Source organism: Lolium perenne, chromosome 6 (genome assembly GCF_019359855.2).
Source record: "Lolium perenne isolate Kyuss_39 chromosome 6, Kyuss_2.0, whole genome shotgun sequence".
Classification (NCBI taxonomy): Eukaryota; Viridiplantae; Streptophyta; class Magnoliopsida; order Poales; family Poaceae; genus Lolium; species Lolium perenne.
The window spans coordinates 87,542,438-87,560,239 of NC_067249.2; the positions used below are offsets into that span (position 1 = coordinate 87,542,438).

The 17,802-nt window shown below is 40.7% G+C and overlaps 1 protein-coding gene across 1 annotated transcript; it reads right to left on the reverse strand.

The window, feature by feature from the left end:
- Positions 1 to 895: 895 nt before the first annotated feature.
- Positions 896 to 7,069, reverse strand: LOC127321010 (probable LRR receptor-like serine/threonine-protein kinase At5g45780). Its single transcript, XM_051350064.2, has 11 exons — positions 6,865 to 7,069; positions 6,633 to 6,765; positions 6,447 to 6,518; positions 4,096 to 4,239; positions 3,450 to 3,521; positions 3,295 to 3,354; positions 3,058 to 3,131; positions 2,834 to 2,983; positions 2,422 to 2,757; positions 1,855 to 2,246; positions 896 to 1,525 (listed from the first exon to the last, which is right to left on the reverse strand). Exons 1-11 carry the CDS (start codon positions 7,004 to 7,006, stop codon positions 1,208 to 1,210), a joined length of 1,893 nt encoding a protein of 630 aa, XP_051206024.1. The 5' UTR covers positions 7,007 to 7,069; the 3' UTR covers positions 896 to 1,207.
- Between the last annotated feature and the right edge of the window lie 10,733 nt (positions 7,070 to 17,802).

Here is a 17,802-nt window from a genome sequence, read left to right on the forward strand (position 1 = left end):
ATTTTTGATAATACTATAATATGTTATGCAAAAAAAAATATTAGAGCATTGCACATAAGTATTACCTTGATTCCTTGCATTTGAACCAATAATAATGGAAAATGTGAGCTAATGCACAATTCTACAAAATCATAGGACAAAAATATCGACTACCATACCAAATTTCATTGAAATTTCACTGACAATCAGCCGAAATATCATCCATGAGAGTGAAAATCGGGTGAAATATCGGCTCTCATGCAGAAAATCGGCCAAAATATCGGTGGTGCGACAACTGGCCGATCTGCTCAAATCTTATTGGTTAACCACCCGATTCACTATAAATCGATATCTCGGCCGATTTTTTGAACAGTGGTTATGTTCTGCCACATCCTAACTCTAGCAAGATGTTGGACAAGTTATTTTGTCTTGTGTGCATCTTCTCTCTTGAAACTCTTCCTTGTGGAACATCAAAGAACCATTTATGCGAACTCTTTTGCTTCTGTTTTAGCCACTGCGTTAAACTTCCGCCAGTCCACCTATTTCAGCTGGAAGTTATTTCACGCAATGCGCAAATGTTGTTCAGGAGAGCTGCTGCCTCCGCTCCCAAACAGGATCATCAGTTAGCGACATCTTTTGACAGTCAATCAGTTAGCGACATTTGGGATCCACATGAGGTAGTCAGTTCTGGGTCACGATTACGTGATGTTGCCCTATTAATTGCTTAATAGGGACGCAGCATACTCTTTCGATGTTGACCTATTGATTGTTTAATAGGGACAGAGTATACTCTTTTCAAATAACTAACCAGTTCCTTTTGCACATAGAGCTGAACTGTAAGTTCCCGAAAAACTTGTAAGCAAGTTGGACTGAAATAAACTACTCCGTATATCAATTGTTTTGCACAGAAGCTGCAGAATGCAAACTTGCTAAGCTAAATTAGTGCAGAAATAAGACCGTCCCTTTCGTCAATGTTTCAAACAACGTATAAAACACAAGCACAGAAAAACTAATGCCCAGCTTCAGGATGGCAAAAACCGAAGCTAGAGGTGACATACAGGTGCACTGGAAACTGCATCCAGTATGATTGTCCTAGTTCTAAGTTGAAAACGTTTTGTCAGACGCAACCTGAGGAAACTCCTCCCAAGTTGGCTAATCCAGCCTATACATGTTTTGTACAGTTGTCATTGCTTCACTCTATCTTCCCTCATAAAACCAGCACTTGTCATCATCTGGGTCCGGATAGCTCAATTGGCTCTATTATGAAGGAGGACGAGTCGTGCGGATCCTCATGTCTCACGGAGAAACTGCACGAGCCTCCATAAGGCAGCGTTTCTCTATTCAAGTCTACTCCATTCTCTGCTAGCGTGACATGAGACTCAAGGGCCTGGAGAACCTCTGACATCTTGGGACGCAGAATAGGATTGGTCAGCGTGCATTGGAGAATCACATCGACTGAACACTCTAGCTCGGCTATGTCGAACGAATCTTTGAGATCCCTGTCAACTAGTTTATCCAGTTTCTTTTCCTCCTTGAGTTCTCTAACCTGCAGCAGGATTCAGATTTTAACATTATATGGTAAACAGAGTATAGCACCAACATTTGGTAGGAGCACTGCATTGCATTAGAATGAACTAACGTGTTATTGGCATGGTCAGGCCTTGGCACTACAAAAGCCTGATGCTTAATTGATTGTGCCTAGAAAATCAGTTAAATTATGTTATCATCAACTACAACCATATATATGCATAAAAGTTATTTGTAGATCTTGCCTATTAGATTAGCTACTTCTGGCAGTATCTAGTCTTTGTTGTTTGATTTCACTCCAGATTATAAGTTAATCATAGTATGTAAAGATTGAGCCAAAGAAGTTACCCAATCTAGAATCATCCCCTTTTGGGACTGACCATGTCCATTGCTCAAGGTTTTAGGTCCAGTAATCAGTTCCAATAGTAGAATACCAAACCCATAAACGTCAGTCTTTTCTGAAGACTGTCCTGTTGAGAGATACTCTGGAGCAATATGACCAATAGTGCCCCGAACTGCAGTAGTAACATGGGAATCTTGTCGGTCAAGTAGTTTTGCCAATCCAAAATCCCCAACCACAGCTTCAAAACTTTCATCAAGCAATATGTTTGCTGCTTTGACATCCCTGTGAATGATCTTAGGATTACATTGTTCGTGAAGATATAGTAGTCCCCTAGCAGCCCCAATGGCAATACGCATACGTTTGCTCCAATCAAGAGAAGGTTTTCCATGGTGATACTCTGCAAAAGAAAATCAAGTTTACATTAGAAAGAGAACAAAATAGAAACAAAAAAAAACAGCAAAATAACGCCAGCAAAAATCAGAGCATCGATGGCAATTCTCGATAAGGAAAACATAGACTACTAACTATAGCTAGACATCACGAACATCGAAATTTATGGACAAATGAAGTACCTCTCAGGCGGTCAGCAACACTGCCATTTGGCATATACGGATATACAAGCAACCTTTCTTTGGAGGTCATGCAAAACCCATACAAGCGCAAAAGGTTCCTGTGCACAGCTAGGCCAATCAACTCAACTTCTGTCTGGAACTGAACTTCACCAGTAACGTCAGGATCTTTTAACCTCTTGACTGCCACTAAAGTTCCGCTTCTAAGACAGCCTTTATAAACAACACCAAAACCGCCTTGGCCTAGTATATTCTTTGAATTAAAATTGTCTGTTGCACTTTGCAGCTCGTGAAACGAAAAATGCTTCAGATGACCCAGTTCCATTTCAAGATCTTGATCTATAAATTTTTTTAAAAAAGATGTTCATCAAATCATATGTTTCGGTAGTAAGGATATAGATGATAAGATAATTACCAGCAGAAGCAAAAGGCAAGCGCCATCTGCAATAGCTTAGCCAGCATACAAAGAATACGACAAAGATTATGGCAAAGGTGACACTTAAAGAAATAGCCAGTGCTAATTGATGATGGTTCTTCGCTTTACTTGGTGGTTTAGACACTGTATCTGTAGTAAAAGGTAAGTTAGTTCCAAAAAATACACTTGTAGTGAGAACAGATAATGTCAGGCAAAATAGTTACCGTTGGTTCCTCCTTTAAGATCATTACAACCATGCAGAATTGACGAATTACAAAGGAACTTGTTTCCCACAAGACTGGAAATGGTAGCTAAGTAACATTCAGTTAAGCATTCAAACAGGAGAGTATGACCAGTTTAGCAAATGAAAGATGAAACAAGAATTTAGATGTGCAAATGAAGGAGCGAAATAACAAAAAGGCAAAGCTGAGCTTATTGTACATACTCCCCCACCCACTTACCTATAGTCATGTGCATAGATTTTTGGAACTGGGCCGCTCAAGTTGTTGAATGATACGTCACTGAAATATATTTCCCATGTCAGTTTGAACACCAAGAATTACATTTAACCACACCATTTGTTAGAAAAGAAATAAACATGTAATAAGAGACATACAGGAATGTGAGACCTGGAAGGTGTGCAACATCTATAGGTATTTGTCCAGACAAGCTGTTCTTATCAAGGCGCCTGAAAGATTTGCAAAGCAATAGTCATAACAAAACTAGTCATGAACCCACGTGTCTGCTCAGTCTAGCAACTTTACGGACAAAATAGTAAAACATATTTAATAAAATTAATTTCATATAAAATGCTTATGAATATTATAAACAATGGAGCATTGTGTCACCAAGCTTGTATGAGTTTGCTAGCTTGTTAGTTGCCCAGTGGATATGGCTTAATTTTACATAGTTTAGCTTGATTCAATTGTACGAACAGACTTAATCAAAAGTTCATTCCTGAGTTATTAACAACACAAGAAGAGTTTTGGTCTTTTGGGTAAGCAAACACAACAAACTTAATCAGAATACGTCATATTTTATCCGTAACACATGTATGTGAGATCTAACAGATATAATTATGTGTTAGAGAGTGAAGAGGTAAAATAATCCAAATAGATAGATAGTCAGGCACAAAATTTGGAGTAATAGATATGTGAGATCTAACAGATATAATGATGTGTTAGAGAGTGAAGAGGTAAAATAATCCAAATAGATAGATAGTCAGGCACAAAATTTGGAGTAATAGATATGCACAAACTCACAGATAATTTAGTTGAGTCAGCTGGCCCAATGAATTCGGGATTCCACCAACAAATTGGTTACCAGAAAGATCAAGAGCTTTCAGCTTCGCTAGCTTCCCTACCTCTGGAGGAATGTCACCTGATATTCTGTTATTCTGTAGTAACCTGAAGGGGCAATTAGGAAAAATGTTCAGCAACAGAGGATTGGTGGTTGATCTAAAACTAAAGCATTGGCAGTTAATTTCATTTTTACCAGCACAGATGGGAGTGAAACAAGATGTACAGGCAGCAGAAAGAATTTGATGTCATGACTGAGAAAAGCACAAGTGACAATCAATAGGATGCGACAATGGCTTAAATCTTAGTCAAAACGTATTGTGCTCATATTGTTTTGGTCAAGTTTGAACGTTCTTCCATCCGGGTATGGCTCAAATGACTTGCTGAATTAAATTCAGATCAAATCTGTGCTCCAGTTCGTCGATTTCAAATATCCGTCTATATTATGGTCAAGATAGTAAAGACCTTTGTCCTAATATATGGCACAATGAGTGGTTGTAGTTAAGTTGAGCTAACATGATGAAACATGAATGCTCTCCCATTTTAGAAAAAAGCTGTAACTAATTACACATACTGCACTAACATATGTATATTATTATGTGCCACTTCAGACATTGATACTGATAGTCTCGACCAAAAAAAAAAAAAAAAAAACATATTCACATCGATATTAATTTTGGTTCCAAATTTCCTTTAGTCAAAAAATATCAATCGGGTAGGAATGTTTAACCAAATGCAGATCCTGTTGAATATTGTAATCAAATAATACAGATGATTTATACAAGTTCCACACCAACCAACACTACAGCACAAGATTAAGATAACACTTCTATTAAGGTGCTCTTCCAAAAGCATCTTAATCATAAGTGTAACCGACACTTTACTTTCCAAGTTTCATTTGAGCCATTCCAAAAAAATTGTACCCCCTCCAATCCATATTAAGTGTCGCTGATTTCGTACATTGTACTAAATCAGCGACACTTATTATGGATCGGAGGGAGTACCAAATTTACCAATCATGAAACAATCATTTTCATGATTTGATGCAAAAACAATCATAATTGTAACATGATTGGCCGTTAATTCGATCTTGTCAAGGTTAAGAAAATCAGTAAAACAAAAAGGGGGAACTTTCCAAAATTCTAAATCTTTGCAATGATCTACTACAATGGTGCTTGGACAAGAATCAGGTGATTGTGGTTAACTCTTGAGTTCTGAAGCTGGCAGTTATATAAGCTTCAGGCAGCACAGTATTGCAACAAGTTGAATTGAATACTCAAATATTATGAAGTTAACTTTGGTTAATGAAGCAGCGTATTTCATGACGCCCACTATTGCATGAAGACTGTTATTCTCTTCAGGACTCATTCCCAGTCATTGTGCATTTTGGTCTATACCACCCACTGTTTGGCCAAATGAAACCATGTAGCCTACCACCCAGCATCAAGTTTTTGAACATGTAAAAAGCTATGACAAAGACCAAAAAAAAAACAATCTAAATAGCACGGCATGGGTGTAAAATGGGAAGTGTCAAGAAGATACACAGGTCCTTTTTGTATGTGTCTAGCTGTACTGTACTGTCAATCATACAAAGTAAGCTTGATTTAGCCATGTTAAGTTCTAATTTCTAAAACAATACAGGACGTCTAGCTATGTAGTATGAACTGATTATAGCATACAAAAAGGACCTACGTATCTTCAGAACCTATTATAACACTATGTACTGATTATAACACTATTTATCAAAAAAGAAGATACATATATAGGTGTAAAACAATGAATAGGAAGTCTAGCTGTAATGCACTGTCAAGCATACAAAGCAAGCTTGATTTAGCCGTGTTAAGTTCTAAAGCAATACAGGACGCTCAATGCCATCCGTTCTTGTGAAATTAAGAAAAAATATGGTCCGGTGGGGTTGTGCCACCAATGATCTCTCAAGCATTATTCTATTTCCATTTCTTGTCCTGACCCCCGAGAGTTTGCATGGACAGTATTGTTCTTACTAGTTCTTATCCTGACCCTACATGGGATTTCATAAATTTCACTATAAACCAAGAGTTGTACTGTGTACTGTGTAGTCCCCCCTCACCTTCGGCACTATGCCGATACTGAACAGTTGATCAGCAACTGATGGAATCGCCTAAACAGTGATAACTCCCCCGGCTTGTACACCTAAGCAGCAGTTGGCTGCTATACTATGCTTCAAATTTTCGTACAGCGAGAGAGACACACGAGCATGAGCCTTCTCATCTGAAAGCAATTGAGCTAGAGAGCTTCGAAATCTAAGGCAGGAGAGTACATTTCCGAGCCCTTACATTGTCTGCAAGTAGCTGAGGTTCCCGATGCTGGGCGACAGCGCGCCTGACAAGCCGTTGTTGGCCATCTGCCTGCACAGCTCCAAAACGAAGGCACAGATTAGCATCGCCGCCAGCACCACCACATGTGGATGGAGGCATCCAACCGACAGCAATAGAACAAATCCAGAGAGTTTGAGGTCTCACAGGGAGACGACGAAGGCGTCGGGGGAGCAGGTGACCATGGACCAGGTGCAGGGGTCGACGGAGTTGATGTCCCACCCGGCCATCACCCCCTTCTCGTCCCGCATCCGGCTCTTCACCGCCATCAGCGCCGCCACTGCAGGCGCACCCGGCACCGTCAGCACCAAACCCTAGCCTCGCACCAGAAAAGCTAGCTACGACTCCGCACAAACCCCACCCATCGCGACGCACGCACCTTCGTAGTTGAGCCCCTTGGGCGAGAGCGGCGGGTCCCCGGCCGACACGGACACACCACCGGCGGCGAGGAGCCACGCGGCGACTGCCACCACCAGAACGGAGCCAGCGCCGCCGGCGACGGGTAGTAGTAGCCTCGCCATGGCGCAAACCGGGGGTAGAGTGAGACTGGCTCGGCTCGGGCTCGGTGGCCATGGGGCTGGGTCTATAATACTGAGAGACTGTTATCGAGCCGCGGGAATTAGATTAGGCTGGCTGGCTGGGGGCTTAAAATCTTAATTGCGGCGAGCATCGGGAATCTTAATTAAGAAACTGGGCCTTAACTGCTGGGCCCGCGGAGGGGGAGTGGAGACGGGTGGCTCTCGAGGCTCGGGAATTTGTGCTCACTGTCTGGTTTTCCTCTCGAGTATATTTTCTCTCACTGCGATTTGTGGATGGGTCCGTCCCACCTCGTGATGCAGGAGCGTTGCCAGGGGATTGGCGCTTCCGGTCTGCCAGTTGCTGTCTTCTTCTACTATGTTCAAGGCTGTTTTTCTTCCATGCTTCTTCGTTTTGTGTCTGGATCTGTTCAGCAGGAGAGGGAACACCGGCCGGATTGGGCAAACAGTGGAGTGCATGGAACACAATCTTCCATATTCCGGCCATTGTTCCTGCAAATAGCTCAGCGTGGTAGGTAAATGTCAAAACAACTTTCAGTTTAATGTTCTTGTTAAATCTTCTAGGCACGTTTGGTTCAAAGAATTTTAAAAATATAGGAATAGGAGAAACTCAGAAACTGTATACCATGATATGTAAAATCCTAGATTAACTTTTTTTTTAAAATACAGGAGTTAGTTGTAGGAGTGATTCGCCGCAGGAGAAAACGTAGAAAATTTCTATAGAGATTGAGTACAAGTCATCCGACATATATAAATTTTTACAAAAGGTCTAACTTCTTGCTAGAAATCCTATACGATTGTGGTGTAGGGAAACAATTTATAAAAATTTTGGAGGGTTCAATACTTTAAATCAAATGGCCTATATAGAAAATATTTCTATAGGTAAGAATCCTACAGAATTTATTTAAAAGTCCTTTAAATCAAACAAGCCCTCGGTAACTAGTGAGGAATGGACACTGTAGTTGTGCTGCCTAGCTAACTCGCTGGGGGCACTTTACATAGATGGTGCATATGCACTGATGCACGTCAACTACTCTCATGCCACTATGTGACCAAATTCGAGATGAATTGCGCGCCCTGGACTACACAATTTTGGGATGAAGCTTAAACGCCTTGGCACTACAAAACTCCTGGTGTCACACACGAATATGAATGCACATTCTCTATGTAAAAGTGGTTTGTTACACTAAGGGGTAGAATGCATTTACCACTTGGGGTTTATATATGTGTTGTTTGTTTACCCGCTCATGTAGCAAGGAGGGGTAGATGTTGTAAAAAATGAACTAGTGAATAAATCCAACATTATTTTCCAATGGAATATTGTGGTGACCCTGCATACCACTGCATGTTGTAGTATGCCAGTCGTTGATATAATATCCACGAAGTACTGATAACCCACAAGTATAAGGATCGCAGCAGTCTTCGCGGGAAGTAAATCCCAATTTATTGATTCGACACAAGGGGAGACAAAGAAACTTGAAAGCCTTAACAGCGGAGTTGTCAATTCAGCTGCACCTGGAAACAGACTTGCTCGCAAGAGTTTATCAGTAGTAACAGTTTTATAGCAGTAGCAGTAGTGAAATAACAGCAGCAGAGTAACACGGACAGCAGTAGTAATTATAGTAAACAGCAGGATTAAAATACTGTATGCACGGGGACGGATAACGGGCGTTGCATGGATGAGAGAAACTCATGTAACAATCATAGCAGGGCATTTGCAGATAATAATAAAACGGTGTCTAAGTACAAAGCAATCAATAGGCATTTGTTCCATATATAGTCGTACGTGCTCGCAATGAGAAACTTGCATAACATCTTTTGTCCTACCAGCTGGTGGCAGCCGGGCCTCAAGGGAATCTACTGGATATTAAGGTACTCCTTTTAATAGAGTACCGGAGCAAAGCATTAACACTCCGTGAACACATGTGATCCTCACATCACAACCATCCCCTCCGGTTGTCCCAATTCTTGTCACTTCGGGGCCATTGGTTCCGGACAGCGACATGTGTATACAACTTGCAGGTAAGATCATAAAACAATGAATATCATAATGAAATAATAACATGTTCAGATCTGAGATCGTGGCACTCGGGCCCTAGTGACAAGCATTAAGCATAACAAGTTGCAACAATATCATCAAAGTACCAATTACGGACACTAGGCACTATGCCCTAACAATCTTATGCTATTACGTGACCAATCTCATCCAATCCCTACCATCCCCTTCAGCCTACAGCGGGGGAATTACTCACACATGGATGGGGGAAACATGGCTGGTTGATGAAGAGGCGTCGGTGGTGATGATGGCGATGATCTCCTCCAATTCCCCGTCCCGGCGGAGTGCCAGAACGGAGACTTCTGGCTCCCGAGACGGAGTTTCGCGATGTGGCGGCGTTCTGGAGGGTTTCTGGCGACTTCGACTTCGTGGTTGCGATTTTTAGATCGAAACACCTTAAATAGTCCAGAGGAGGGCGTCGGAGGCCAGCCGAGGGGGCCAGACGACAGGGCGGCGCGCCCCCCTCCTGGGTCGCGCCGGCCTCATCGTCTGGGAGCCCCGGGCCTCCCAGGCTTGCCCTTCCGGCTCCGTGAGTCTTACGGAAAAATAAGACCTTTCGCATAAATTCCGAGAATTTTCTGAAAGTTGGATTTCTGCACAAAACGAGACACTGTAACAGTTCTGCTGAAAACAGCGTTAGTCCGTGTTAGTTGCATCCAAAATACACAAATTAGAGGCAAAACAATAGCAAAAGTGTTCGGGAAAGTAGATACGTTTTGGACGTATCAACTCCCCCCAAGCTTAGCTTATTGATTGTCCTCAAGCAATTCAGTTAACAACTGAGCGATAAAAGAACTTTCACGAACACATTTGTTCATATGATGTAAATATTCTCATGCTATGGCTAATACTTAGGCAGTCCATAATAAGATACATGCAAATAAGATCATCTAACAGCTATGTCAATCATGGAGAGGTACCAACAATTAATAATAAGCATCATGAATCATGTCTATAAGCAGGATTGCAATGTTCATAAAAGAGTATGATAAAGTGGTATCTCACTTGCCCATATTTGATCAGCAAAACATAAATGCCCAGGCACCTCTGAAGTTCATAGACAGACTAGAAGTAGTAATTGTCAAAGATAAAAGCATCAAAGTTATACCACAATCAATCATATTTTGAGACAAGCATATTATACTAAGAATGACAGTTGTGCTCTCAAGATAGTGCTCAAAGAAAGAATGGAGACACAACATAAAAGTAAAAGATTGACCCTTCGCAGAGGGAAGCGGGGATTAACATGCGCTAGAGCTTTTCATTTCTAAAACAGGAGTAAAATTATTTTGAGAGGTGTTTGTTGTTGTCAACGAATGGTAATGGGTACACCAACTACCTCGCCAACCGGACTCCCAAGAGCGGCTCCCATGAATTATTTTTATGTTTATGTGGCACTCCTTCCAACCTTTCTTTCACAAACCATGGCTAACCGAATCCTCGGGTGCCTGCCAACAATCTCATACCCTGAAGGAGTGCCTTTTTATTTTAGTTTTATTATGATGACACTCCCCCCAACCTTTGCTTACACAAGCCATGGCTAACCAAATCTTCGGGTGCCGTCCAACAATCACATACCATGGAGGAGTGTCTATTTAGGTTAATTAATTTGGGACTGGGAATCCCATTGCCAGCTCTTTTTGCAAAATTATTGGATAAGCGGATGTGCCACTAGTCCATAATGAAAGTCCGTCAAGAGTAAATGACAAGGTTGAAAGTTAAACACCACATACTTCCTCATGAGCTATGAAACATTAACACAAATTGAGAAGCATTTTGAAGGTTTTAAAGGTAGCGCATGAGAATTTACTTGGAATGGTTTGAAATGCCATGCATAGGTATTGATGGTGGACACTTTGGAACAACTTGGTTTTCAGGTGTTTGGAAGCACGAGCAGCGTTCCCGCTCAGTACAAGTGAAGGCTAGCAATAGACTGGGGAGCGACAAATCAAGAGAGCAGTAACTGTCATAATCATGCTTGCGGCAAAATAAATTAACAGAGGCATAAAAGTGATACAAGAACTCTGAAGCAATGTAAATCATCGAGGCTTAATTGACTTTTGTTCAGTCTTATGCATGCGTGAGCATGTGCCAAGTCGATATAAATGAATTATTCAGAGGAGGATACCACAATGCCATACCTACTTATGAATAAAACAATGCAAGCAAACATCCATGACATGCTACTCATATTAATAAATTGGAGCTAAACATGAGAGATCATGAACTACTAGACTTTCTTAAATGACATATACCTCACATGAACCAACTAAGCATGCTCACATGGATGAGTATATGTACAAAAATGAAAACAAATAGAGTTCATACCAGCCTCTCACCACAATCCAATTGTCGTAGATCGTCATTATTGCCTTTCACTTGTGTAGCTTGGATAATATGAAATGAAAACCACGCTCCAGCCACCGAAGACCATTGAACTCATGATGAACTTTACAAACCAAAGAAGAACAGCAAATATTTTTGGTGTTTTCAAATTGGAAACAAGAACAAAAGGAAACAAGCAAACAAAGCAAAATCTTTTTGGGTTTTCTTATAGCAAACTAGCAATAGCAAATAAAGCGAAACAAATGCAAGAAACCAAAGCAAACAAATGATGAAGAGAAACAACAGAAATATTTTTGGTCTTTTTGTGTTTTGGGAAGGAAACAAAGCAAAAACAAGAATTGGCAAACTAGAAAAGTCACATAAACACAAAGCGGCAGAAATTCGTCAAACTTGACAGCAGTACAGTACTCGATTTTTAAGAAATTCTTCCACTGCTCAAATCGAAAAGTGTTCAACTAATGAAAGTTAGATAACAACCTGGGGAACATGCACAAAAATTGGCTTCGCAAAATATTGTTCTGGCTATTTTTGAGAAATTTTTCGGTAACAGTCCAGAATCTGTTTTCAGGCAGCACTTCCCCAAATATCATCTTCCTCTCATTAGAAAACCACTCAAACAAACTAAACAAGTATATACAAGTATCCAGCAACCATAATATGCAAAGAATGAGTGATGCCGGTATACCTCCCCCCAAGCTTAGGCTTTTGGCCTAAGTGGAGTTCAACCCCAGCGAGGGTCGTTGTTCCACGCCGGTGGATCACGCATGGCGTAGTCGTAGTGAGATCCCTGTGCAGAAGAAAAGCGTGGAGGCTCCACATGCCCAAAATGTTGATGCGAGGAACTTGCTGCATCGGATGATGAGTCAAGGTGTTCCTCGGCCTCCGTGTCGTCTCTTGCATGATGGCCTCCTCCCTCTATGTGTGCATTCAGTGCACCTTCTCTGACTGACCAATCCTCCCTGGAATCAAGGTTAAATAGAACAGGCGCAGGCAATCTTACTAGTTTTTCAGTTTTCTTAGTTGTTCTCCAAGACTTCTTGTAAAATGTCATCTTATAAAACAGGTTACCCAAATTAGATGAATCAGAAACAAATTCATGTTTAATCATGGAGACTATGTCAAGTTTTTCTATGGAAAGTTGAATATCAAGATGGTGAGGATCTACTCTATGCAAAGCTAATAAACGAGAGGCGATGAGACCTCCACAAATTCCGCCCTTCTCACGGTTAGTAGCAAGTCTATAAGCTATCAATGCACCCAGATTATATGCCCTATTGCCTTGCTGTGCAGCAGCTAGAAAAGCTAAATCCTGAACAGATAATTTACTACCATTCTTCCTAGCAAGAACGCATTTAGTAATGAAATAAGCAAAGTAGCGGATAGCTGGGAGTTGAATGCTACTAATTTTACCACCATCCTCTGAGAAACTCCTTCCATGACAAATCATCTCGAAGAGGCTTAAGAGCTCTCGCGGTGATCCCCTTATCTTCTCGCATGATCCCCATTGCGGTACTCTTATTGCTGTACAAAAATCATTGAATGGCAAGTTGACAGTTTTATTATAAATCTTATACTGAACCATGGGGTTAGATTGCGACCAATTGAACTTAAAATCCTGCACAACAGACATAGTCAATTTTGCATATTGGCATGGTTCTCCATCAACAAAATCATTCAACCCTGCACGAGAAATTAGATTCTGAACATCTTGCAATATTCCTGCACTTCTCATGAAATCTGTGCACGGGTAGTAAGAGGGGTATACTCCCTCTTCGCGGTTCACTCTCATGACTTGTTGCACCTCCAATTCTTGTTGGTTTAGTTGATATCTATTCCACTCCATTTTCTCGAATTGTATCGATATGGATCCAATCATAATATTTTGATAGCCTTCTTTAGGCTCATATATAGGACAATCGATAGTTTCAATTTTGATAGTTCTCACATTAGAAATAGTATTGACTCCACATACTTTATCAATTCTCTTGGGGAAATAGACGGTATGCTCCTTATCATCAACATTGAAAGTAACCTTTCCTTTATTGCAATCAATAACAGCCCCTGCAGTGTTAAGAAAAGGTCTCCCAAGAATAATAGACATATTATCATCTTCAGGCATTTCCAACACAACAAAATAAGTTAATATCAAGCAGTTATTAGTAACTTGAACAGGAACATCCTCACATATACCAACAGGAATAGCAGTAGATTTATCACCCATTTGCAAAGATATATCAGTAGGTATCAACTTATCTAAATAAAGTCTCTTGTAAAGAGAAAAAGGCATAACACTAACACCGGCTCCCAAGTCACATAGAGCAGTTTTAACATAATTATTCTTAATAGAACAAGGAATAGTAGGTATACCTGGGTCGCCCAACTTCTTTGGAACTTTGCCATTGAAAGAGTAATTAGCAAGCATAGTGGAAATCTCCTCATTGGGGATTTTCCTTTTGTTAGTAACAATATCTTTCATATAGTTTGAATAAGGAGGCAATTTAATAGCATCAGTCAAAGGGATTTGCAAGAATAAAGGTTTCATCCAATCACAAAATTTATTATAGTGTTCTTCTTCCTTTGATTTTAGTTTCTTAGCAGGAAAAGGCATTTGCTTTTGTACCCAAGGTTCCCTTTCATTACCATGTTTCTTAGCAATAAAATCTTCTTTAGTATACTTTTTATTTTTATTATGCTTGTCAGGTTCATCTTCAACCTCTTCTTTATCAGAAGCATCATTCTTATCATTATCATTATCATTATCATGTTCATTACCACTTTCAGTTTCAGCATCGGAAATAGAAATACTATTAGGATCATTAACAGGTTCAGAGGATTCTACAACATTTTTATGTTTCTTCTTCTTTTTCTTCTTAGAAGGAGCACTAGGTTCAATTCGTTGAGAATCTTGTTCAATTCTTTTGGGATGCCCTTCAGGATATAAAGGATCCTGGGTAGAGACACCGCCTCTAGTTGTTACTTCATAAGCATGTTTCTCTTTAGAATTATTTTTTAACAAGTCATTTTGCACTTTAGTGAGTTGATCAATTTGAGTTTGAATCATTTGAAAATGTTTAACAAGCATCTTAACATCATTGGAGGTTCTCTCCACAATATCATGCAAATTGCTAATAGCTTGAGAATTTTCCATTAGATGATTCTCTACTCTCATATTAAAATTTTCTTGCTTAACAATATAATTATCAAACTCATCTAAGCATTGCGCAGGAGGTTTTGAATACGGAATATCTTCCCTAGTAAAGCGTTGAAGGGAGTTTACCTCAATCATGGATGAAGGGGGAATTATCTCACATATATCTTCTATGGGAGGTAGATTCTTCACATCTTCGGATTTAATACCTTTCTCCTTGAGAGACTTCTTAGCTTCCCTCATATCTTCATCATTCAATTCAATTAAAGCCCTCTTCTTTAATATTGGCGTTGGAGTTGGTTCAGGTGTATTCCAATCATCATGATTCCGGCTTATTCTAGCCAATAATTATTCAGCTTCGTCTGGAGTTCTTTTCCTGAAAACACAACCAGCACAACTATCCAAATATGCTCTTGATTCAATGGTTAGTCCACTATAAAATATATCAAGTAAATCATTCTTTTCTAAATCATGTCCAGGTCGAGCTCTGATAAGAGAACAAAATCTTGCCCACGCCTCAGGCAATTTCTCTTCATCTCCCTGGTCAAACCTATAAATTTTCTGTAAAGCAATATGTTGAGCACTAGCAGGAAAGTACTTTCGAAAGAAAATATCACGCAGCTCAGTTGGACTTTTAATAGAACCAGGAGGCAAATTATTATACCAAGTTTTAGCATCATCCTTTAATGAGAAAGGAAAAATTTAGCGACAAAGTAAGTACACATCTTGACATCATCAGAAAACAAGCTACTCATAGAAGAAAGTTCAATCAGGTGTTCTACAGCATTTTCTTTTTCAGTACCACAAAAGGGTGCTTTCTCTACAATAGCTATATGAGATAGATCAAGAGAAAAATCATAATCTTTATCCTTAATGCATATAGGAGATGTGGCAAATTTAGGATCAGGAGATAGCTTATGTCTAACAGTATATTGTGTGAGAAACTTTTTAATTTTTCTTGCATCAGCAGTAGCATTGCATCTATTAATAAAATCATCATTAAGCTCCACATAATCCTCATCAGGATCATCACTAGAATAATCAAGTTCAGGTGAATTAACAGGTGTAGTAGCATTTTCATTAGGAGTTTCAGCATTTTCAATTTGTCTAGACCTAGCAATTGTAGCATCTAGAAAGGATCCCAATGAACCACTATCATCAAGCACAGCAGAAACATTATCAATATTATGAGAGTTTTCAGATTCAGCAGACGTACCAGCAAGTGAAGCTTGCGGCGGTGAAACCAGTTGACTTATCACAGATGGTGAATCAAGTGTAGCAGAGGTACTCAGAGTTGTACCTTTTCTTGTAGTGGATGGTAATATGGCGACTTTAGGATCGCGAGTTTTACCCATGATGGAGAATTTGCAGCGAACAATATCAATCCAAGTGAACTTCCAAATAAAGCTATGCTCCCCGGCAACGGCGCCAGAAAACAGTCTTGATAACCCACAAGTATAGGGGATCGCAGCAGTCTTCGCGAGAAGTAAATCTCAATTTATTGATTCGACACAAGGGGAGACAAAGAATACTTGAAAGCCTTAACAGCGGAGTTGTCAATTCAGCTGCACCTGGAAACAGACTTGCTCGCAAGAGTTTATCAGTAGTAACAGTTTTATAGCAGTAGCAGTAGTGAAATAACAGCAGCAGAGTAACACGGACAGCAGTAGTAATTATAGTAAACAGCGGGATTAAAATATTGTAGGCACGGGGACGGATAACGGGCGTTGCATGGATGAGAGAAACTCATGTAACAATCATAGCAGGGCATTTGCAGATAATAATAAAACGGTGTCTAAGTACAAAGCAATCAATAGGCATGTGTTCCATATATAGTCGTACGTGCTCGTAATGAGAAACTTGCACAACATCTTTTGTCCTACCAGCCGGTGGCAGCCGGGCATCAAGGGAATCTACTGGATATTAAGGTACTCCTTTTAATAGAGTACCGGAGCAAAGCATTAACACTCCGTGAACACATGTGATCCTCACATCACTACCACCCCCTCCGGTTGTCCCGATTCTTGTCACTTCGGGGCCATTGGTTCCGGACAGCGACATGTGTATACAACTTGCAGGTAAGATCATAAAACAATGAATATCATAATGAAACAATAACATGTTCAGATCTGAGATCATGGCACTCGGGCCCTAGTGACAAGCATTAAGCATAACAAGTTGCAACAATATCATCAAAGTACCAATTACGGACACTAGGCACTATGCCCTAACAATCTTATGCTATTACATGACCAATCTCATCCAATCCCTACCATCCCCTTCAGCCTACAGCGGGGGAATTACTCACACATGGATGGGGGAAACATGGCTGGTTGATGAAGAGGCGTCGGTGGTGATGATGGTGATGATCTCCTCCAATTCCCCGTCCCGGCGGAGTGCCAGAACGGAGACTTCTGGCTCCCGAGACGGAGACTCGCGATGTGGCGGCGTTCTGGAGGGTTTCTGGCGACTTCGACTTCGTGGTTGCGATTTTTATATCGAAACACCTTAAATAGTCCAGAGGAGGGCGTCGGAGGCCAGCCGAGGGGGCCAGACGACAGGGCGGTGCGCCCCCATCCTGGGCCGCGCCGGCCTACTGTCTGGGGGCCCTGGGCCTCCCCCAGGCTTGCCCTTCTGGCTCCGTGAGTCTTCTGGAAAAATAAGACCTTTCGCATAAATTCCGAGGATTTTCCTGAAAGTTGGATTTCTGCACAAAAACGAGACACCAGAACAGTTCTGCTGAAAACAGCGTTAGTCCGCGTTAGTTGCATCCAAAATACACAAATTAGAGGCAAAACAATAGCAAAAGTTTTCGGGAAAGTAGATACGTTTTGGACGTATCAAGTACCAATCCGCAAATATTACATCCCTCAGAGTAGTACAACAGAACATAGCAGGTCCATAACTCATTCATTTATTATTACAAGCATAATGTACATATCATCTCGGAGCTCCTCTTGGGTCCTAAGAGGGATACCCCTGGGTTCGAGGCGAACCCAATTTAACTTACAATACATGAGTCTTACTAAGTTATACATTTATTTCCTCGAGCAGTTAAATACTAAGAGTTCGTACTGCTCGGATACTAGTACTACTGGGTAGGTCTACACGTGCTCTCCTCCGGAACCCTCCCTGGTTCCGTAGACTATGAGGTAGTCTACACCTTCGACACCTCCAGAGAGGTCTGGTTCTTCATAGCCGATGATGTCGGCTCCTTCAGGGTTGTCGTTG

Bases quoted from the DNA above. Each gene is read 5' to 3' on its own strand.
- LOC127321010 (XM_051350064.2), bottom strand. From the start codon at position 7,006: ATGGCGAGGCTACTACTACCCGTCGCCGGCGGCGCTGGCTCCGTTCTG. The intron at 3,355-3,449 runs GTATGTCTCTTA...AATATATTTCAG, and splicing joins CTTCCAGGTCTCACATTCCT to TGACGTATCATTCAACAACT. The intron at 2,984-3,057 runs GTAACTATTTTG...CTTTTACTACAG, and splicing joins TCTTAAAGGAGGAACCAACG to ATACAGTGTCTAAACCACCA.